Source organism: Grus americana, chromosome 1, assembly GCF_028858705.1.
Source record: "Grus americana isolate bGruAme1 chromosome 1, bGruAme1.mat, whole genome shotgun sequence".
NCBI lineage: Eukaryota > Metazoa > Chordata > Aves > Gruiformes > Gruidae > Grus > Grus americana.
The window spans coordinates 155,643,828-155,667,338 of NC_072852.1; the positions used below are offsets into that span (position 1 = coordinate 155,643,828).

Consider the following 23,511-nt stretch of genomic DNA (forward strand, 5'->3'; position numbering starts at 1 on the left):
AACTAGTCAGTCAGGTCCCCTGGGAAACTGCTCTTGAAGGCATTGGGGTCCATCAGTGCTGGTCACTTTTTAAGGGCCACCTCCTAAGAGCTCAGGAACAGGCGATTCCAAAATGTCGCAAGTCAGGCAGGTGGGGCAGAAGGCTGGCTTGGCTGAACAGGGATCTTCTTCTAGAGCTTAGACAGAAAAAGAAAGTGTATGCCTGCTGGAAGCAGGGTCAGGCAATGAGGGAGGACTACAGAGATGCTGCTCACTTTTGTAGGGAGAAAATTTGTGTGGCCAAAGCTCAGTTAGAGTTGAAACTGGCCAGTATTGTGGGCAACAATCAAAAGGGGTTTTTTAAGTACGTTAATAGCAAAAGGAGGACCAGAGACAATATTGGCTCGTTACTTGACAAGAATGGTCACCTTACAAACAGGGACATAGATAAAGCAGAGACGTTTAATGCCTTCTTTGCCTCTGTCTTCAACACTGATAATGGGCTCTGGGACCTCAGGTGCCCCGAGTTGGAGGACTGTGACTGCGGTAACAATAAACTCCCAGCTGACCCCGAAACTGTGCAGGACTTGCTGCTCCACCTGGATGCATACAAGTCCATGGGGCCCGATGGGATTCATCCTAGGGTGCTCAGAGAGCTGGCTGATGTCATTGCGAGACCTCTCTCAATTATTTTTCAATGGTCTTGGGAATCTGGAGAGGTCCCAGTTGATTGGAAGCTGGCAAATGTAGTTCCAGTCTTCAAGAATGGCAAGAAAGAAGACCCTGGTAATTACAGTCCTGTCAGTCTCACTTCAGTGCCTGGTAAAATTATGGAGAAAATTATGCTGGGAGTTATCAAAAAACACCTGAAGGACAACGCAGTCATTGGTCACAGCCAACACGGGTTCGTGAGAGGAAGGGCCTGTTTAACAAACTGTTTCCTTTTATGACAAGGTCACCCATCTAGTTGACCAAGGCAAGACAGTTGATGTCATTTTTTTAGATTTCAGTAAAGCTTTTGATACTGTCTCTCACAGTATCCTTCTGGACAAAATGTCCAGCATACAGCTTGACAAAAACATAGTGCGATGGGTGAGCAACTGGCTGATGGGTCAGGCCCAAAGAGTTATGGTAAACAGGGTTACATCAGGCTGGCGGCCAGTCACTAGTGGGGTTCCCCAGGACTCCATTTTAGGGCCAGTTTTTTTTAATGTTTTCATAAATGACTTGGATGTAGGACTAGAAGGTGTTGTGAGCAAGTTTGTGGATGACACCAAATTGGGAGGAGCTGTTGATTCTGTCGAGGGTGGAGAGGCCTTGCAGAGAGATCTGGACAGGTTGGAGAACTGGGCAATCACCAACCGCATGAGGTTTAACAGGGGCAAGTGCCGGATTCTGCACCTGGGAAGGGACAACCCTGGTTATACATACATACTGGGTGATGAGATGCTGGACACCAGCCATGCTGAAAGGGACTTGGGGGTCTTGGTGGCCAGCAAATTGAACATGAGTCAACAGTGTGCCCAGGCTGCCAGGAAGGCCACCATATCCCGGGGTGTATCAAGCACGGCATTGCTAGCCCATCTAGCAAGGTGATTGTCCCACTCTACACTGTGCTGGTGCAGCCTCATCTCGAGTACTGTGTGCAGTTTTGGGTGCCACAGTACAAGAAGGACATAAAACTATCGGAGAGTGTCCAAAGGAGGGCAACAAAGATGGTGAAGGGTCTAGAGAGGAAGATGTATGAGGAGAGGCTGAAGTCTCTTGGTTTGTTCAGCCTAGAGAAGAGGAGACTGAGGGGAGACCTCATCGCGGCCTACAGCTTCCTCACGAGGGGGAGCAAAGGGGCAGGCGCTGATCTCCTCCCTCTGGTGACCAGTGACAGAACCCGAGGGAACGGCATGAAGCTGTGACGGGGGAGGTTGAGGTTGGATATCAGGAAAAGGTTCTTCACTGAGAGGGTGGTTGGGCACTGGAACAGGGTCCCCAGGGAAGTGGTCACAGCCCCGAGCTTGACTGAGTTCAAGAAGCGTCTGGACAACGCTCTCAGTCATTTGCTCTGATTTGGCTGGTCCTGTGTGGAGCCAGGAGTTGGACTCGATGATCCTTATGGGTCCCTTCCAACTCAGGATATCCTATGATCCTATGATTTGTAGAAACCTATCTTAAATGCTAGATGCCCTTGATAAGAACGTAAAATATGGAATGAACCAACTAGATACTACTTATTACCTAGCATACTTATACAAATAACATCTATCAAATGCAGGAAGTTTCAGTAACTCCCACTGACTGAAGGATAAGCATGATTGTGGTCTGGATGCACTTTGCTACCTCATGTGTCACCAGTTTGTCAGCAGAACCATCAGGAATTAGGTATTCTCCTTTTTGTTCCTGCTTTGGTCAGAAAACACTGACCTTTTAAAACTCAACTTTGTGAATAAGCAGATTAATTTTGAGAAGACAAGTTTTCTTATGAAGCCAGCAGAAAACTAACCCAACAACAACAAAATTGCCAGCTTTGTCAGTAGAAATATCTGGACAGTCTGTGGACTTGTGCTTTCTACACACAGCTGGGAGTTCTCACTGTTCACATTTTTTGTGAATAAACTTGAGGTTCAATTTCATCCTACTAAAGGAAGGGAACACTTTTGAAATCTTTTTCGCTCAGAAGAGGAAAGTTTTCCTCCAAGCCACACTATACCCCAAACACTTTCCAAAGTTCTGCACTGTCCACGTTCGCCAGCATCAGAAGGAAGAAATACAGCAAGGAAAAAGGGCAGTGACGACAATTGATTTAGCTTTGCAGAATTTTTGCTAGGTGCTGTATGTTTAAAATATTACACTGTGTCTGTTTATGTCAAAGCTACACCTTCTAAGGTGCCAAGCACCTTCAGAATTGGCTTAAGCACACACAAGCCCACTGAAACCACTGGGGAAATTTACATAGCAAAAGCTAAATTTGCAAGTTTAGCCATCAAGTTTCTGAGAAAGCAAGAGTAACAACATGTTTTTCTAGAATCGGAAAACGCTAAAATCAACAAGCTTCTAATTAGAGATTCTGAGCATCTCTCTAATGTATGTCAGTAATAACAGACAACTCGCTGCGTGCTAATAATTGTTTTATCTGCATGCAGCTTCACAAAGCCTTTGGCTAAACTGAGGGTTCCTGTAGAGGATTATAAATGCCTTTTTAGCAACTTCGCACATCAAAGTCAAATAATAATAATCATCAGCAGCAGCAGCAGCAGCAGCTGCTGCTTTGAGTCCAGGACACATAAATAAATAAAGCCGTATAAGGAGTACTTCCAGACATTTTGAAACTATAGTTAAATCTTGTAAAAATCATGGTGTGGTCATCCAATACACAGATGCTCATTGCTGAGATATCTTCTTGAAGCCCAGAGAAGTTGAATTAATTGTTTCATTGGTTTACCATAGTCCGTAATTCCTAGCTCCAAATCTCTCTATTCATTGTCTATCACCATGAGACCTCAATCAAATCAGCACGATTTATGAAAAACAGACGAGGAGACTGCAATATACAAAGCGTCTTTTCTTTACTAAATAAGCTTATATGACACACTTCTCAACCCCTAAAAATATTTCCAAATGAAGTATAGTTCATTACTGTGGGTTTTATTATTTTATCTATTCCAGTAGCACTTCAATACTTTTTTGAAGAACAGTAGAATAAGTATTCAATGTTTGTATTACAATAGCTCCTAGAAGTCTTGACCGCACTATTACCATGTTATTACCTTGACCACTCAATACACATGGATTTTTGGGTTAAAAAAGACATAAATCTCATCTACTGAACAAAGCAGACAGACAAAACAAAAGAAATAAAGACATCTGTTTAGTCTTTCTATGGTCTGATTTTTTTGTAAAAGAGTTGAGCAATATGTTCAAAACTGCAGAAAAAGCCTATAGTTAACCCAGGGATTGAGCCCAGATTTCTGGGAGACAAATGTATTTTCTTAGCTGTGTGGCTAGTTCCAGGTTTACTGGATTTTTCTTTTTATTATATTGCATAGAATGGATCATAGCAAAAAGCAAGAGAAATACAAAAAGTATGTATGCAGTAATATTTCCATTGGATAAACTATTCAAAAGAAGATAAAATTCTATGCCCAAACGTCAAAGGCTTATATATGTGTGTGTAAATACTTTCATATATATACATATACATATATGTACTGTATATATATACACATCTATATATGACTGCAGGAATTATGAAGCCAGAAATCCAATTCCACCTGCTGTATGTGTCTAATCTCACCGTGTTTCTTTCTGTATCTGCTTTGCTTACATAGAAGTATACACATATCCCTCGATGAGTAGCAATGCTTGGAAAATTGAGCTGTTGAAGCATCTTACATGTCCTTTTTCCAGTTATTCACAGGGAAGAAGCAAGCCAATAGCTACTATTCTATGTATTTCTGAGGAGTTTGTTTTCATTATCCAATACATTTAGGTTTTTCATTATCCCATACATTATACTTTTTCTGTCCCCAAAATCTTGGTGTCAAAGAGAAAACAAAACAAAACAAAAAACCACAACCCACCTGACACCTCCATTTGGTGATGAGGAATCTACTGTGTGATGATTCTTTTGATACTTTATGCTTCGAATTTTTTTATTGATGAAACAAAGCAAATCTAAGATGTACTTGTGTTTTAGTTTTCCTTTTCAATTATGGATAATAATTTGATAGTTAATGGTCCTGCTTATGCTATACTTTATGGTTAACTCCTTCTTTCATTTGCCTTACGGGCAAGGGATTGTTTCAAAGGCAAAAAACCATTGTTTTATGGTTTTATGGTATGCTATTTAGAGTCTCCCATTTTCTAAAATAAATTTGCTTTCTGGTAATCACATGATGGTTATATCTTACAAGTATGTCTGGTGTGTTTCCTGTTTTGGGTTCGCTTATCAAACCGAAGAAAAGTTCTCAGAAGCTGGCGGTGGATGGAGAGATACAGAATTGGCAGCTTTATTACAATTCAATATTTTTTTTCTGACAAAGGCATAGGAAAAGAAGAAAACTGCATTAAGCATAACAACAGAAATGAAGGGCTTCAGAGGAGTCTAACTGCACCAAAAAAAGTACCATCTCCATCCAAGGATATTTTGGCCCTTCTCCGTGGTATTGTAAGTTGAAGTTCATCCCCTTCTTCTAATTTTGCAATGCCTGGCAAAAGATTTGGAATATTTTTAAGTTAATATTTCAAATACATTATTTTCATAAACGGTATTTAAAAAGTCATTACACATCATCTTACAAATATAAGCATGGCTTGTTACTGGTGATGAGTGCTTTTTTATCTTTAGGCACAATTTTACAAATTTCAGCCCACCCAAAGCTGATACTTAAAGCCCTCAGTGGAGCTGGACCTACTTTCCACTCTGTACTCAGCACATCACTTAAGTAAACGCTGCAAAAATTCATAACAGTGGTGTACCCAGATTCCTCATATTATGGTTATGTGACAGTCACGGTCAGCATTGGGTATTGCTAGTCCTAGACCACTCCGTTCCCACGCTTCTGGAGGAGGTCTCATGAGCTTTACCAACCAAATGAAGTAACCAGACATCACCTGATCCACTGCAACTGCAGAGCACAGAAGTCTGCTTCCTGCCAGCCACACATCAGCTGATGTGATAACCAAAAGCGCCTCGCCTTCAAGTTGCAGTCACTGAGCTGAGAGCACATCTAACATCTGCTGCGACACATGCTCAACAGCATGAGACATTGCAGTGAGATTTGGTTTTCCAGGTGAAAGCAGAAGGGTGGGAATTTGGGAAGCAGAAACTGTGAAGTGCCGGGATGGAGTAGAGATCCTAGTTAAGAAAGGGTGGGGAGTAATACAAGGGTGAAATAAGAGGATAGGTGAGATGGAAGGTGGTTATGATGCCAGAACGTGTGGGCAGAGGGGCAGAAAGTTAAAGAAAATGTTTGGACAGCCTCAGTAGTGTTGCAGAAAAAGTTAGTCGACACTTGGAGCTAGCAGCTTAAACATTAATAATAGCTAGAGTAGACAAAGCTAGTAGCTTAAACATTAGTAGCTAGAGCAGGCAAAGCCTATAGATCGTGGCATATGAACTGTAGGGACCGTATCACACCATGCTGAACAGCTTACTACAGAATGGGCCAAAACCGACCTGGGAGGATGTGATACTGCATAAGAAGATGACTACCTAGCAACCGCTCAGTAACGAAACAGCAAACAAATCAAACCGATAAAAAAGCATTGCTTTGCTGTTGGTCCAAACTATTGCGTAAGAAGGTAGCTCCTAAATATTTTGTTGGGATAACAAAATGTGGAATTCTGCCCCTAAGTTAAACTGAGTTTTTCAATAAGGACAGTGTGTACTCCTTTTGTCTGCTTCAGGCATCTAACTGAAAGCACCAAAATATCTAACCACATGATACAGCCGATGGAGAGAGGGGAATTGTTCTTTTCACCTCAGTTAGATGCATACCCTCCAACTGCTGATACTTTATATAAAACCACATTTTTGTAAGTATTTTGTAATTTTGCAATTAACCAGATCCATGAATGCAGTCCATTTTCTTTACAACTGCCACAATACCTAGTCACCCAATAATACTGATTCTATTTGATACGGTTTATTTGCAAACAAAGAAAAGGAAAACGTAGATGTTTACCAGCAGTATAGCAAGAATTATTCGGATAAGACTGTGGCATATTTTGGATGCAACGAAACAATGTCACCAAGCTGAGATCATCACCAAACACGTGGGCCTTCTTCCTCTGTATTAGGTGTCCCATAGCAAATGTTGTATCCGTATATAAAACCTACAGAATGAAGGGGTGCAGACTTCAAACATATGGTATGGAGACATTAAAAATCCTTTTAAAAGCCAGTGCTGAAGCGAATTGAGCTTTCTCACCTGGCCATAGATGAAAAAATATCCTGTTTCTTTGATCACTATTTTATTTCCTTGTTCTTCCAGAGCTGTTCCACGTTTAAAGCTCAGCAGCCAAGGGACAATGCTTGAATCATCTAAAAGAAACAATGATTTTTGGGTAATCAGAAGGAAAAGTTACTTTCTTCATTTTCATCTGCCAACAATTAACAAAGCTGACTTCTAGTCAAGACTTCCAGTCTCACTAGATGGATTTCCCCACCGAAAAGAGGATATTTGCAAGAGTTGTCCAGATGCAGGGACCTCTTGTTTTTTTAATTCAGCGACATAACTCAGTTACTGCTTTGAAGTTAGATAAAATTGGATGGAAGAGCTAATACACGGAATAGTTAGCTATAAATCATGGAACATATTCTTACCTTTCTGTTGGATATCACTTTTGCTGTCAGCGATCAATTGCAAGCAGGCCTGCAGCACTGCAAAATGAAAGCATTTTGAAATCAAAGAAATATAAATCAGTAACAGAATAAAGTAAGCTTTTGAAACGACTTAAAAAAAAAAAGAAGGACATGAAAAAAAATCTTCTCTCGGTCTCACCACTTATTTGAAAACATAATCTATTAATTTTAACACAGATCTTACTCAGATGTGCCAAAACAAAATTCATACCGCAACATGCACTAGATAACTTTCAGAGATCATGCGGCTAAGCAGGAGGCCTCAGATAGCAGCACAAGTAATACTCACTTGTTTTAATCTCTGGTCCTAATACAATTGAAAAATGTAGCAGTAAGTCAAACGAGCTAGGAATCATCAGGTCAATTAACCTTGCTAATTTTCTATGCAAAAGCTCAAAAAAATCCCCTGACTCTGCCAGCTATGACAGATACCAGATTTTTGATTGATGTTTACTATATTATTTAAAGAAATTAGTTTCCAGTCATAGTTGCTGTAAAATATTAGTCATATATACTGGTTACATGGTACTTTCAAAATAAATTCTCAAAATCCATATATATGTACTTTCAATATGTTTACAGATACCCACATTCAATCAACCTATACTGAAACTAAGGGGAAAGATAGAGAAATGACTGTAAATTAATGCGCATACAACAAATAGTTTAGTATCTGTCAAAACCAATGTGTTACTCATAACTGTACAGACTGGCGACACTAATGAGAAACTAGGAATTCAATCAGTGAAAAATATTGCACTATGTTAAAATATAGGCTTGCGAGTGAAACAAAGATCTTTTTAAAAAATCTGCTAAGCATAAATGTCAAGGAACAGGGTAAAAGGAAAAAAGGATAGTTGCATTTGCTTAGAGCAGACTTTAATGTAAACGTCTTATTCTAGTGCTACTTTGAAGGTTGGAAAACAGAGTAGTAACACTTACTGCACTTGACAGACACCAAATGAATTTACTAAGAGTCAAGAGAAGGATATTCTGCCATAGATTGCTGAATCTCCATTTTTGTCTACCTCTTTTCAGGTAAGAAGGCTGTGCATGAGATTTGGCCACTCTTGCTATAATAGGCAGTGCCCTACTCCATGGGATCATAGAATCATAGAATCACAGAATGGTTTGGGTTGGAAGGGACCTCAAAGACCGTCTAGTTCCAACCCCCCTGCCATGGCCAGGGACACCCTCCACTAGACCAGGTTGCCCAAAGCCCCATCCAACCTGGCCTTGAACACTGCCAGGGATGGGGCAGCCACAGCTTCTCTGGGCAACCTGTTCCAGTGCCTCAGCACCCTCAACAGTGAAGAATTTCTTCCTTACATCTAATCTAAATTGACCCTCCTGTTTCTACATCTGTCAGTGGTACCCACATGTGCAACCAAGTGCCCAGCAGCACAAACCTCTCGCTGTGCAGCAGGGAGTGGAGGATTTGAGTAGAAAGCAGCCTCTCTCTGTATCTAAGTCTCCTTTCCAGTGGACCCTGCCTGAGTATGCCAGAAGAGGGCTGGATGCTCACCAGCACCCAGCGGTGCCAACTGGCAGCCAACAAAGATTCAAGCACAACTCTGGGAACGCTCCAATGCCACAATGATCACACAACCTGTGAGCCCTGCTTACGTTAACGGGAAACGCTATCCTGCCAGCTCCTGTCGCCTACACTGGAACGTGTCCTTGAGTTCCACTAATACTCATCAATAATGTGCCAAAATCTATAGATTTTCAAACCAAAAATTCAAAGGCATCTGAACTTCCTGCTTTCTGATAAGGAATAGAAAAACCAGGCCAACACAAAATTGACAAAGGTATTATACTTCAGTCATTTTTTTATCACAATTGTGAGCGACAGAATTTTCTGAAAAAGAAGCTTCCAAATAAAATCAAAATGCAATTTTCTGGAGTTGCACAACAAAGCACATCAGGCATTTTATTTCACAAGGTATTCATTCACTCTGCTTAGGAGCAAAGTGCCTTCCTAGTGAATGGAATTTGCTGATTCCCTAGCATTTCAGTAAGCTAAATAAAAATGTTCTTTCTTGCTTTCAAAAGAACTCACTAGTGTGGCCACTGGATTTTTCACTAAGCAAACAAGAGAAGATTTATTATGATTCACACTGACCAGAGGCTGGGTCCAGCTGGGTACCAATGAGTAGTGTCCACAAGCAGTGAAAGTTACGGCTACTTTAGCAACTCTTGTTAAACCTGCTCTGTAAACTTGATTGATATTCTTGAAACTATCCTGATTCACAGTTTGGAAGTCTGGATTTATGTTTGAGTTGTTTGCAGCACTGAAATACTGGTCATCATTGCTGAGAACTGCTACACGGTTAATAAAATCAGCAAGTTCAGTACAGTCTGAGATCTTTTTAAAACACAAACCAACACTCCTTTATTCTACAGATATCAAATATACACATATGATCTAGAAAAATCTGTCTCTTTTTTTGGTGTATGCAGATAGAAATAAGGCTCTACAGGATGTAGTAAGCTTTCTCCACGGAGAAAAGCAGTGTCATTCATGACAATAAAGAGAATAGAAATTAGCACAGTGGCTGCTTTACCTAAAGCCACAAAGGACGAATAAAATCTAAAAAAGTGTTTGAGTGATTGAACAACAACATGCTTCGAAAAACGTTCAGAAGCCAAGACTGACACATAACTATTTCCAGTATATACAAGCACTTCACTTCGACCTCAGTGGAACTACATACATTCTCAACATTAAGTAATTCATTGAAACAAATTCAGAGTAAACAACACTACTATTAAGGAGGAGAGATGGGTATATAGAGTATATTTTCTGGGTAAATTGAGGGATTTGCAGTAAAAAGTTAACATTGTTAAGAAATGTTAGCAATTCTATTCCAAGAAGAATCCAGATCTTTCCTGAAATACAATATCAAGAATACATGCATAACAAAATATGGGTTGAATAGTTACTACCAGTACTGAGCAGAATAAATCAAAAGCTCTACCCGAATGCCCTTCGGGCTAGTGTAAACCAAACCTGAGCATCAGCTTTGTAGTCTAAAGGATTTTCGAGTAATTAATAATGCAAGCAGAATACAGGATTCATAAAATACGTCTTAAAAATGTGTAAAAATATCTAGACTGAGTGTCACCATGAGGTCTAGCTATATAGAACAGAGTGTATCTAGAACAATAAAGTGTACCCCATCCTCTTGTGAGTTCATATAATAGGTTTGCTTTGATGAGCTTTTTTTTTTTGCCTTTTTTTTTTTTTTCTCTGATTTTAATCGCTCTGCAGGGTGTGGGTGGGGAGAAGAACATTTCAGAGTCGGTCTTCTTCCATGAAGAGAACAGCCAATTCTGAAGAAGTCAGAGACTCCAGATGCCTTTAGAAACCACAGCCAGCACATGAAGGGATGTGTTCTCCACCGGTTGAGCAATGTAACCACAATTTAAAAAAAAAAAAAAAAGCTTTTGCAGCAGGATAGAAACACAGCCTTCTGCATATCTGCATGATTTAAGACCTGATATTGGTAAAATCAAATTTGGCCTCCCATGCAAGTTTTTGTATTATTTAACTTGCATAATCATTTTCATATTCTGCATTCTAACTTCATAATTCATCGAAACAAAATTTCAAGTTTATTATCTGTAAACTCATGCATAAATTTTAAAGTTTCAATATCCGAGGCTTGAGACAACTATCACAAATTTTGCTGAAATAAAAACAACAACAAAAATGAACTTTAAAAACCAGACCTGCTTGTTTAGGTTCCTTCTTTGGTCTAGGTCTGTTCTCTGTAGACTTCCCGAAACATACTTAAACACTAGATAATTCAATTTATAAATAATATGCATGTTCTTGAAAAATTTGCAGTTCTTCTTCCCTTAACTTCTTTATTTCTCATCACAAGAGATCTTCTTTTACTTTTTGCTTGTGCATTTTTATATCCTGGTTAATGTGGTGCTTTTTAATTAAGACGTCTTTAGATGGCATTAGTCATGGATTAAATCAGACCCTGCATTAAAATAGCTTGGTCATAGTTACAGATATGACTCATATCTAACAAATATCTTTGAAGTATTGGTAGCATTATTTTGACCTTAACAGAATTACCAGTAACATGTTACAATCAGAATAACAAGGAAATCATTTACGAAGAATTAAGAATACTTTATGTTGACTTCTATTATACAGTATAAAGCAGAATATTGTTTTTTAACATTACAGCCTATTTTGTGTATTTTTGATTGCACAGTGTTCTGCAATAATACACAACACTGATTCATTTATTCGGTAAGTGGCATTCTTCATGTAAAATTGCAGGCATTGTATCAAGTCATTTTCTATCCTTTTGCATAGAAGGGCCGACTTCCTTTTGAGTTAGAGTGCTGTCAGCAGAAACAAAATGAATAGTATGATCTTTTCAAGAAGTAGGCCTTTCTCTTTCTCTTTTTTTTTTTTTAAGAGAACTCTTATATTTCCCCTCTTCAAACAATAAAATGAGAAGTATTTTGAATAATTGGTGAGGGAATTTTATATGTGGCATTTGGTTAGACTAGTAACAAAAGGTTAGGTTTCTTGATTCAAAGATCACCAAAGTTCCACTTATAACAGTTCTTGCCATCCCTATGTCACAGAGATCTAAACCAACAACATACGGGGTCAAAACACTTCTAAGCAACAAAGGTACCAATTTGGCAGTAAGGCAATTATACCAAGAACAATGGCAAAATTCTCACAACTTATTCACTATTCTTGCACGACAATAGTTATTTCCCGTGGACACAACTGATATTGGGGTAGAACCCAGGAACTGCTAGTAAAAACAAAAATTGCCAAGTCACATGCCAGGTTAGCCTGCCTCACCGCTTTGTGGAATCCCTTGGAATTTCTCCTCAGTTCCTTCCACACACACACTCAGACTGGTTGAGATGGTTAACCTCAATATACCAGAGCAAATATAGTCCCTGGATGCTCCAATCTGCCTAACGTTGCCTGAATTTGATTTTCCAGAAGATCTGATGCTCACCTCCCTAGCTGACCACGGGAATCAGAATCCCACAGTAATGATCGGAACAAGGCACAGAGAGAGCATGTAAATGAAACTTGACATTTGCATATCGAACTGGCTTAGGTAATGGAACATATAGCTTGTTCCTGGACCCAAGCACATCATACAGCTTAGAAAGAAACACGCAGACAAGGCAAGCAATAATCGTGAATAGGGTATGAAATTCAGGAGAGGTTTTTGTTGTGTAGTGATTTTCCTCTACATGTAAAATTTATAAAAAGAAAGACAAGTAAGAAAAATTATATCTGTTCTTCTGTGTCCCGATATGGCATTTGCCAGAAGTGGTTAGATGATCTACCTGCCTGCATATTAATAATATGTGCCTTTCAAAACCACCCATTAACTCCCACTCATTGTATCAAGAGCTCCGGTTCTGACTGCTAACTGTACAGATTTATTTGAAATTGATGCTTGAAATTCATCTCTTCAATCTACTTCAGCTGGAAATTCTCTCAAGACACACAATTTACAACTGCTGATGACTAATAGTTTTATGCATGAACACAGATAAATAGATACCCCAAAAAATATGAAAGAACAACATTGTGTTAGATTCATTTTCATTCAATTGTCATTTATTTAAAATTCTAATTCGTGGCCACTTTTATGCACACAACATCAAGCAAATATAAAAAAAAAAACAAACGGAATTTCCATATGTTCAAGAAGGACTGTGCTGGGTCTAAAAATAATCATGGGGCATCCATTTCTGGAATTCAATAATTAAAATTTAAAAAGAAAACAGAGTTGAACCACAACTTTATTTATAAATTAAATAGTGGTTCTATATTTACTTCTGCTCTCTGATGAAGCACAAGAGAAGCACCTGTGTATCAGTGACATTTTCAAGTATTCACTCTCTAAGGAATTGGTCTGTGTTGAAATGAAATTATGGGTCAACAATTAATTATGAGACCATACTCTACTTCGAGACCTTGTTGAAGCAAACAGAAATAAGACGAGAACAAGGCACCTCACTCAATACCCTAATTTATCTGCCACTGTAGCAGAATGAGTGCAGCGCATCTGCAGGTCGGTTTGGAGGCTGCCAGCAGCGCATCTGCAGGTCGGTTTGGAGGCTGCCAGGATTCTGGTAGCCAGAAATGGACGCAAGAAGATCAAAATACAGGGCTAGTAATTCTGTGTACGTGATCAACTAACAGACAGGATTCAGCACCATGAACAACACCATATTCTTTTATTTCACTCAGTCACTCACCTAAAACAAAATTTAACATTGACTAGTAGGTTCGTGGTCATCAGTGAAATCTGATCTGAGAAAAAGTAACATCTTACTGAACTCTGACAAGCTTAATTTGCTGTAATTAGAGCAGGCAGAAAGGTAACCCTGTCTAACAGATGACCTTTTATATAAATGTAAAGATTTGTAATTTACTTTTTTTCTTTTTCATATACAAAAATATGATGGTCATGTTAGAAAACAGTTTTGCAGTAGGTCAACCTATGTAGCTTTTCCCTTCTGTGTGAATGTTCATATTCTGTGCTGTCATCCATCCTAAACAATTTTAAAGCCAGCTATATTACCTTTTTTTTTTAAAAAAAAAAAAAGCTTGCAGAAGTAAGTAGCTTAATGAGAATTTTATGTGAATAAAGGTAAATAGGTATAATCAGAGGTTATGTGCTACCTGATGAGAAGAATCTTAATTCTGCCAGAAGCACAGCTGAGCTGCCCAAAGCCCTCTTGTCCCCCCCACACCCTCAACAGCAATAAGATTAAAGGTGAAAGCCACTGTGAAGGGAACTGGATAACTTGCAGAGTACTGATGCTATAACATTCATTTAAGAAAGGACATGCCTCCTTATTTTCGATGACACTTGTGCTTTGGATCACTACTGTTATTTGGGAGATGCTAGGGTGGGGAGAGCAAGGAAGCTCTGTGGTTCCTGTGATAGGAAACAGGCTACAAGAAATACAATTTAAGCAATCTTGTCCTCAGTCCTGTTTGTGAAATCACTCTTAGCTAAGACCCTGAACCAAAGATAACTAATGAAATATAATAAATCTCATTTAAACTTAAGGATTTTGGGTGATGTCCTAAATGAATATTCTCTTTTGAGAATATTGAAGTAGATTGATTATACTCTAGAACTTAAATTTCATTTAGCTTGCTGAAGCTTAAGTGACATACATTTCACATTAATTAGTCACTCAAAAGCATAGTTTAAGCAAAGTTTGACTTAGTCTTTACGTACAAATGACTCCATTTCAACTTCATCTATTAATAATTTAAAATATCAGCTTTCATCAATTAAAACAATCTGAAAGTATCCATAAGAGGATTGAACTGATTTAGCAACTCAGGAACATTTTTAGTTACTCGGTGCAATTAGACTATGTATGCAAATTATTATTACAAAATTCCGTATGTCATCCTATCAGGCATCATTGTGTTTGGAAAGAGAAAAAAAAAGTGTAGGCATTTTATCCCCAAAGGAAACAAATATATCCCATTAATATTCCACCATTATAATACACATCAGAGGTCTTTTTTATGGAGCACAGTCTTCAGTGTTCTGAAGGCCATGATAGAAAAAATCTTTCTGGATACATGTCCCTATTAATTTTGCTAATTATATTAATAGATTGTTTTAATGTAGAAATGATGCTAAACTTCTGAATTCCTTGTAAGCTGCCTCTTTTGACAGGTACAAGCCAGCTTTTCTCTTTGAAAACTCCTACTTCCCTAAAGTTAAGGAGCTTTCTTGTTACTTCCCTCTTTTAGGATGAGCATGTTTTCCCAGAAAAATGACTTGGCATTTTTAATAATAGCTTTCCTTTCCTATTATTGATCAGAGAGAAACAAGCTAGGTATTAGCTTGAGTTGAGACTGATGGACCTAGATCTGAGCAATTTACAATCTGAAGGATTTAAAGTTACCTTACTCAACTCTACCACATCATCCAGAAATACCTCCGTTACAAGAAGCAGATTTGGGATCTAACGTTCAAAGTTCAACCTGCAGATAGCATGAATATCTAGCACCTTAGACAGTATGGCAACCATCAGGAGAATATACCTACGGTTAACACCGTTCATTCAGCAATAATTGTAAAAACCTTAGTGGGCTCTGGGAACAGGGATCGGCTGACAGGAGAAGACACGAGTCAAGCACTGCTGCCTTTCTCAAGGGAGTATCCAACTGCGCCATCCCAACCCACTCCACCGGCTGGTATTTACCTGTTTCCTCCGTGTGGACGACAGACCTTCTCCCCCTGTTTCTGCTCCCGTTCCAGATTTCCTTTTGGAAGCTTTCAGCTGGGTCAGGACCAGGAAGCCTGTTCTCCTAAGGGGGAGAAGTGACAGTCAGTGAAAGCAACCTCACGTTTGCTCATCCCCCGCAAGCCGAAAGCCACCCCTCCAGCTTACCTGCCTGGCGCCAGCTGCAGACACTTGCAGGAAGGAAGAAACAGGGGTACCCGCTTTATTTTCATCAGGGGACACGGGTGGCCGGTCTAGCGGAGACCTTGCCCGGACCCTGTAGATCAGCTCGCTGCGCAGAGCTTCTAGTTCTGTTTTCAGGGTGATAACATGGTAAAAAGACACTGCTGCAAGACAAGAGGACAGGAGCATTGCAAGCCACAGGAATGTGACAGAAAAAGGTCCCGTGGTGCCTGAAGCAGCACCAGGGGGGGCAGAGGGAGAGGAGGCGGTATCCTTCTGTTGGATGACGTGCACACAGTCCACGGATTTCATCGCTGCTCTTTCCTCACTAAAGCCAGAGGGAGAGTTCAGCTGTCCCCTTCCGAGGTGCAATCCATGTTACCAGTTGCTCTCTGAAACTAAGGGCATCCAGAATAAGTGAACAAAACGCCCAGATCATTTCCTGTCATATGAAGCTGTTGATAGAACCATTAAACTTAATGTACAGAGTGAACGTCTAAGATTCCGTCTCCGTTTAGTTTTCTTCTTTCTGTGCAGCATTTTGGAAATGAATACTTTCTCATGAGCTGCTTGCTCAATCTACCTTCCTCCTTTCACTTTCAACTATTTATTTATGTGGCAGCTTGCCATGATCTTTAAATTTAGGCACACCCGGTACCACTGGTAATTTAGAGCCTTATCTAGAAGTGCAGAAACAATGTAAAATTTCCTGGCAGCATATCATCCAGTGCTACTTAAAAGGCATACACATATGACAATATGTGTGCCTCTCTGTGTGTGTAGGTATACAGATGTACCGTGTATATACATCATTTCATATATATGAATATAGAGATATTCATATCTAAAGTGCCTATATGCCTACAGAGGGGACAACCTATTCAAACAAAAATTTTTGTGGTTTCCTGAACACTGTAGTGAAAAATATTCCCAGGTATGAGTAATAAATTACTGGTCTCTCAACTGCATGAAGCTGCAGATTCTGCAAGTTAAGTACATCATACTAATTCAAAAAGGGGTGACTTTTTCTTAAACTTATCTAATAAATATAGTTTCTCTACAGAGTTCAAGGACCTGGATTAATGGAAAAGGGGACACAGGGAAGCGGGGAGAGGAAACTTGGGGTGGGGTGGGGAGGAACTAGAAGAGGTGAGAACTAGAAGATGGGAAAGAATAAGGGAGGGGAAAATAAGAACGAGGCAGGGAAAGGGCAGATGGGTATAGAAGGAAAATAACATTTAGAAAATTAGACCAAACCAAAACAAAACTTTATACACGCATACTTAAGTTTTTCAGGTGAATTCTGAGTGTCTGGCTTAAGCTCATCTTTTTAAGATTTTACTAGTCCTTTCATCTTAAAACCCTGCATCAGGAATTCTTCTCTGCAGCAGCAAGGGTACCTAAATATCCTAAACATGTCCATATACTTTTTGTGTTGTCTTCTCCCACAAGATTAAAGTTATACTCTTCTGTTAAAAATTTCAGTGGTCCAGGACAGAAAAAAAAAAAAAAAAAAGAAAAAAAGATGAAAATGAAAAAGCATCACAGTTAGGTCTAATATCAACAGGTCAGCCCTGCCACTGGAATCTAATTTTTTTTACCCTGTAAATAGACTTTATCTTTGCAAGAGAGAGAACTTTTACTGCTCTGAATACTGTGTAATGAATCGTGGTGGCAACGCTTGTCAGAGTAGTTCAGATCAAGTCGATTCTGTTGGGAAGGAGAAAGAAGAAGGAGCAATAATAGACTAGCAACTTCCGTAGCCTCTCCTACTTCTATTTCTTAAGACTATGAGAAATTGAGGGTTATTATAAGTTTTATCATCTTCCGTTGTGATGCAAGGCACTCTTTTCCTTACTTTGCCTCCTCTAGCAACCGCCCAATATCCTGCACAGACAAGTAATTCTTCCTAAATGCAGAGGAAAAAAATTATTCCACATATCTTAACATGCCCCTAGAAGGCACGTACATACTGTGAGAAATGATACAGAAATCAGTGCAGGGTGGAATAAGAGCAGAATACCATACAGTTTCTATATCTATTTGCAAGGCTAAGTTAAGGTGTAAATAGAAGGAATTTTGAAGGAAATTTAAGATGAACCAAGGTAGGTTTTTTTGGAACAGAATAAGCAATTATTAGAACTAAGCAGACATGCCTTGAAGTATCACTAGACATCAGAACATTACCAGCCTAGTACTGACTGTGTTCCAAAAAGAAAATGACAGTTGGAAAAAAAATGTTATTTAAGAAAATTAAACCAAGTATGAGAATGAAAGTTATAACTAGCTATCCAGGAATACTGAGAAAGAATTGGCTGGTGAGGTCTCTGAGGTCATTAACACATAAGAAAATAACAGACAGGTATATAATTAGCATCACTCTAGTTGCTTCTAGAGAAAATAGGCTGTTCCCAGCCTCCATACCTTCTTTAAATGGGGTCATTATTTGGGCTGACAAAATAATTGTGACGACACAGAGGACTTCTGTAAGACATCTGGCTTTGTCTTGCTTATCATTAGGATAAATGAGAATTTCAAAGGGGAGATGAGGAAAATCAGAACAGCCCACACATGGCAAATATTGTTAAATTCAACAGATATTTCTAGTTGAGTACCAAAGGGACCACCGTTTGCTTCATAAGCAGTTAAGTGATTTGAAAGAAAATACAATTTTAGACAACTCTTGTGATGACAAAAGCATAGTGGAACAGTCAATGATGACAGTGAGAGATCAGTCATGAAAAACAACAATTGCCTAAAAATATACTAAGTTGAACAACCTCCATTTTAAGACAATCAAATGACGCTTCAGTAAATTGCAGACTACTAATTGCATTAAAGTAGAAACTCAGAAAAATGATCTGGAAAAACCCAAAACCCAAACAAAACAAAAAAACATGCTAGTTGCAGAACCTAGAGCCTGGAGTCGGTGCCTCGATGCTTGCCACCATGTCTCGTCATAACATACTGTCCTTACGATTCCTCTTACTGGCGGAGCTGCAAAGTAGTCCTTAACCTGCTTAATGCAAAGTCAGTAAGATTATCACATGTGCAGTTTCTTCTGTGTTTTAAACTCAGGTATGACCAAAGAGGACTAAGGAGTGCTCAGATTAGCCTGCCATTAGCAGACATGGGAGGGTGTTGACTCCAGCTGAGCATGAGCTCTCCATGGAACTTTCGTGTTGAAACAGAAGTGTAATTGGAAATATATACTGGAGCAAAATATTAAGCAAAAATAAGAGGAAACAGTAACCATGCTTTTATATTGACAAAACTGTTTGCACATAGTTGTGACTACCAAAACCAACAGTGAAAAGAGTTCAGAACAAAAATCCAAAATGAGTATGAGGCCTCAAGAATTCATCACAGGCAGGGTGTCCAGTTTGTGGTTAGCAGCCTGCTTCTACTGGCCAGCTTCTCTGAAAACCCTTTGGCAAAAGTTTGAACCATAATAACTGGTTTTGGCTCGAGACACACACGCTACGCTACTCATGCTCAGGGCAACAAGTGACCACCTCAAGACCAGTTCAAAGCAGCGTTTTCCAAACTATTTCTAGGAAAGAAAATGCCACTGCATTAAACTGCAGAAACCTAGTCCTGGTCATCTAACTCTGGAAGCAAATAGGAATAAACCCTTTTAACAAGGGTATTCTGAAAATGTGGTCCTGTTTTGCACAGACAGTACAGCTGATCCATGCACATACACTGAATCCAACCATTTAGTGCCTCCTTAACCCAAAGAATGAGCTACATTGAACATTCAGGTTGACTGACTAAGGGGCCTCTTTAATTTACCCAAGGAAAACTATTAAGAAATGCCTTGGCTAGTCTAAGAATTTTACTTAGCCAAGTCTGAAGGAGGGTCGATTTAGATTAGATGTTAGAAAGAAATTCTTTACCATTAGAGTGGTGAGGCACTGGAACAGGTTGCCCAGAGAAGCTGTGGATGCCCCCTCCCTGGAAGTGTTCAAGGCCAGGCTGGATGGGGCTTTGGGCAACCTGGTCTAGTGGAGGGTGTCCCTGCCCATGGCAGGGGGGTTGGAACTAGATGGTCTTTGAGGTCCCTTCCAACCCAAACCATTCTATGATTCTATGAAGTCTTTTACTTTTGAGAAAAAGAGCAATCATTTAGGTAAAACTCAAACTAAGAAGAAAAAAAGCTCACTACCGCTGAAGACTCTTGATGGTGAGAATTTTTCACTAGGGGAAATGGATTCTTGAACAAAATCAAGGCTGGTTAAACCTTCCAAGATGTTACAGCAGAAACAAACCCTGTAATTTCTGCAAGCAATTAATTTTTTTCATTTCCGTTATGCAAAGTATCAGATTAAATGATCAGGATGGGCCCTGCTAACCTGAAAATTTATAAAACATCATCACTACATCTGCGGGGAACCAAGGCAGAGATAGTAAGCAATCACACAGGAAATTTGTGGTTGAACTAGAAACTGAACTCTTGATTTCCTGAAATCCAGTACTGTACTTTAACCACAAAAGCATCTTCTTTGAGGGGGAGGAAAATCCCATAATAAAGTTTAACATACAAAAGAGAAGAAGATGATTCGAATCTGAAGACTTGGATAAAAACCCAATTTACTGAAGAAATGTAAAAGTTTACTTAAAAATAAATGTTCTGTTTTTAAAAGGGAGGTTGCACAGATGCTGCAACCCAGAGATCCAGGCAAATGTCGATGGCCATACTAAAAGTATGCCTCCAGTGGCAAGGGTCCAACTTCACATACTTCTGAAGTGGCCACAAAATGGAACTGGTCCCTGATAGCCTGCCTTACTACACAAGACAGTGCAGAATAGATAGAAGAGCAAAGAATAAGCAAAGGTTCCCTTTTAAGCACATTTCATTTCAAGTCCTTTCTGAAGATGGACAAAATGGATGGACTATTTTGGAGGAGATCAGAATAAATCCTGTATGAGAGTTTTTTGAGATTACAGATATCTGTATTAAGAATATTCATAGACAGTACACATTCCCTCCAAGGACACTTAATTAATTTTTTCAGCCATTAACTGCAATTTACACAGTAGCAAAACCAGGTAAGTTCCTGCCTCATATATGGATCCAAAAATCACTCTATTTTGGATACTCTGCTCCTGTGGCTGTGTATCTTATACCCTATTACCCTAAATTTTAGGAAGCTGTCAAATACCTTGCAAGTAAAGGATGTGTTATACAAACAGTTAAAGCCTTATTTGATATATTACCTTGTTAAAAAGAAAAAAAAAAATCCTACAAGATTTTTCTGAAGCAAAAGAGATATTCTTTTCTCTTTGCCTCCTCATTTCAAAATTGCCTAGGATAACACTAATGTCTCTGCACATTTTAGATATGCCATGCTTGATTTATTCCTTGCACAAGACTCTATTTCTCTAGACATCTAGACAATTTGGGTCCAAATCTGGCATGCATACTATACAAAGGAAACACAGAGCTGACTTGCAGCCATCATTACTTTTTACATAGTTATTACAGTGCTTTCAAAGAGAATAGGAAACGGCACAGGAAGGAAAAGCAATTATTTTAAGTGTCTCTCAAAGTATGCAGCAGCACCAACAAGAACTATAAAATAATTTTTAAAATATATAAAATATAAGAAGAAAGCACAAGATTTATACACTACAGCAGCTTAATGCCAGCCTCCTCCCCTTCCCCCCACCCCCATGATGTTATAGCAATTCCTTCTTACTGCACAGGGAAAAAGGAGCTCTGTCATACAGCTGTAGCTCACTTCTTTTATAGTCTCACTGCCTTGGCTATCCAGCAACACGGATTATTGCATTTCTCCACCTCTTCGACACTATGCAACTTGACAGATTTTGTACAGATGGGCTCAAAAATGCATTTGTATGGCAGTAAAATAAACAAGGAGCCATGGCCCTTCGTGGGGGAGTGGCCGCTCTGCTGCAGCTACAGTCTGTGGACCTTTCATAGAGGGCACAGGACTGGGATCCAAATCTTTTCAAATCACAGCGTTATTTCTTCAGAGCCGCATCCAGTTGCTACACTGTCCCTGAGTCCTCAAGGACAGAAAAGAAAGGGTTCTCTGCCTGACCTTTCCCTTTGAATTTTTGTAAATACTTAGCCCACACCAGACGTAAGCATAACGCAAAACAGCTGTAGAACTTCCTTTCTTTCTCCCTTCAAGCAGCAAAAGCTGTTCCTTAGTTGCGCATCAAAACTAGGGGCAACATCTGTCTTGGTACGTGAACATCCGTTTTGTCAGCAACCTTGCAGTTTTGCATTATTCAGCTCATTGCTTAAGATTATTAAAGATGTATCTCCAATTATGATTGAAATCATGTTCTGTAATACATTAAAACCAGGTCTGCTTTTACGTTGTATTGCCTTTCAGAGGAAGAAAAATTCCTGTTTTTTCAAGATCTAGGAGAGTTATTCTGTCCCCACCCAAGCTGAAGCATAACAAATTAATCACGGCAAGGTTTTCAAAACATTTCCAGTAAATATTCGTTTTATCTTCCTTGTCTACTCACAGAGACAGAATTCTGTAAAAAGTCTAAAACAAAGACCCTGAATAGGGTCCAACAAAGGGCTTGAAGCTCAGGCATGTTCAATATCTTCGGAGCAAATAATCTTTGTTTAGCTGACAGTTCAGTGTTTTCTCAAAACCTTAGGTACCCATACTATCTTTTTAACAGAGAGCAAGTCCCCTGCCTTTGGCTTGGGTTTCATTTCTAGCATTTTAGGTTAGTCATATGCCCTTATAAATGTTTACCATGATTTAAGCAGTACTTGCAAATTCTGAGAGAAATTAAAATACTGTATTTTACCTTTATCTGTCATCTGATATGAAGGCCCATACGTATCTACTAAGCAAATGAATGTAACATCATGAAACATGCCGGGGCATGGTTTCTGTTGCACTTTTTAGCCCAGCTGCTTATCAGCTTTCAAATAAGAAAAAGCAAATGCAAGACTCATATTCTTCAGAGAAGCCCTGCGCAAGTAAGGTTTAGGGACACAGTTCATAAGACAGCAAACTGTGTTTCATTCAAGAAGGGCAGTATTCAACATGAAGTACCCAAATCTGAGTTGCTCCTTTACTTTTGTTCCTTCTTTTTAAAAAATTAGAAATACTTTTTTTATTCAAAATTAATAGGTATCTTGAATAAAGTGTCAAAATGTACCTGCACCTCCCTACTAATTTCCTAAGTATTGGGTTGAAATTGAACTATAAACCTTGCAGTAAACCAGGAGAAGACACACATTTTGCAGCTTTAGAAAAGACAGCAGTCAATCCTTATTTTCTGGGTATTTCACATTAACCATGCAGGATGGGAGCAGAGGTGACATAGGCTGTTACGCATTTCTCTCTGAGAAAGTAGAAATTGCTTCAGCCCGAGTATCCCACTGCAGCTACGTCAATTAACTACAGACCTGCTAGAGTGGCATTAGAGCATTTAAAATTGACATTTACAATATTACCAGCAACAGGTGGTAAAACTAGTCAGAAACACTTAAAAATATTCCCCCCATGACATCATATTTAGACCATCCCCCAGACAACAGAGAAGTTTTGAAACGCAGAATGTGTTAGGAAGTGACGGAGAGCTACCGCCTATCAGTTTTACTTATTAACACTTCCTGAAAGCAAGGATATGTGACAAGGCTTGGGAAAAGATATTTGTAATACAGTTTTTCCCTGCTACAATAGCTTTCCACAAACATCGCATCTAACAATGCA

At 39.2% G+C, this 23,511-nt stretch overlaps 1 protein-coding gene across 2 annotated transcripts; it reads right to left on the minus strand.

The window, feature by feature from the left end:
- Positions 1 to 3,211: 3,211 nt before the first annotated feature.
- Positions 3,212 to 21,776, minus strand: TNFSF13B (TNF superfamily member 13b). Of its 2 annotated transcripts, XM_054807442.1 has the most exons (7): positions 21,496 to 21,776; positions 15,779 to 16,191; positions 15,590 to 15,695; positions 7,301 to 7,357; positions 6,906 to 7,018; positions 6,660 to 6,810; positions 3,212 to 5,180 (listed from the first exon to the last, which is right to left on the minus strand). In XM_054807442.1, the coding sequence occupies exons 2-7, from the start codon at positions 16,103 to 16,105 to the stop codon at positions 5,068 to 5,070; spliced, it is 867 nt and encodes a 288-aa protein (XP_054663417.1). In that variant the 5' UTR covers positions 16,106 to 16,191; positions 21,496 to 21,776; the 3' UTR covers positions 3,212 to 5,067. The 2 variants fall into 2 exon arrangements, with proteins under 2 accessions (XP_054663417.1, XP_054663409.1); XM_054807434.1 differs by lacking the exon at positions 21,496 to 21,776 and having other exon boundaries at positions 15,779 to 16,356.
- Positions 21,777 to 23,511: the final 1,735 nt, after the last annotated feature.

Coding starts and splice junctions, on each gene's coding strand:
- TNFSF13B (XM_054807442.1), bottom strand. CDS start 16,105: ATGAAATCCGTGGACTGTGTGCACGTCATCCAACAGAAGGATACCGCC. Junction 15,696..15,778: donor CTGCAGCTGGCGCCAGGCAG/GTAAGCTGGAGG, acceptor TCTCCCCCTTAG/GAGAACAGGCTTCCTGGTCC. Junction 7,019..7,300: donor AAGTGATATCCAACAGAAAG/GTAAGAATATGT, acceptor TGTTTCTTTTAG/ATGATTCAAGCATTGTCCCT.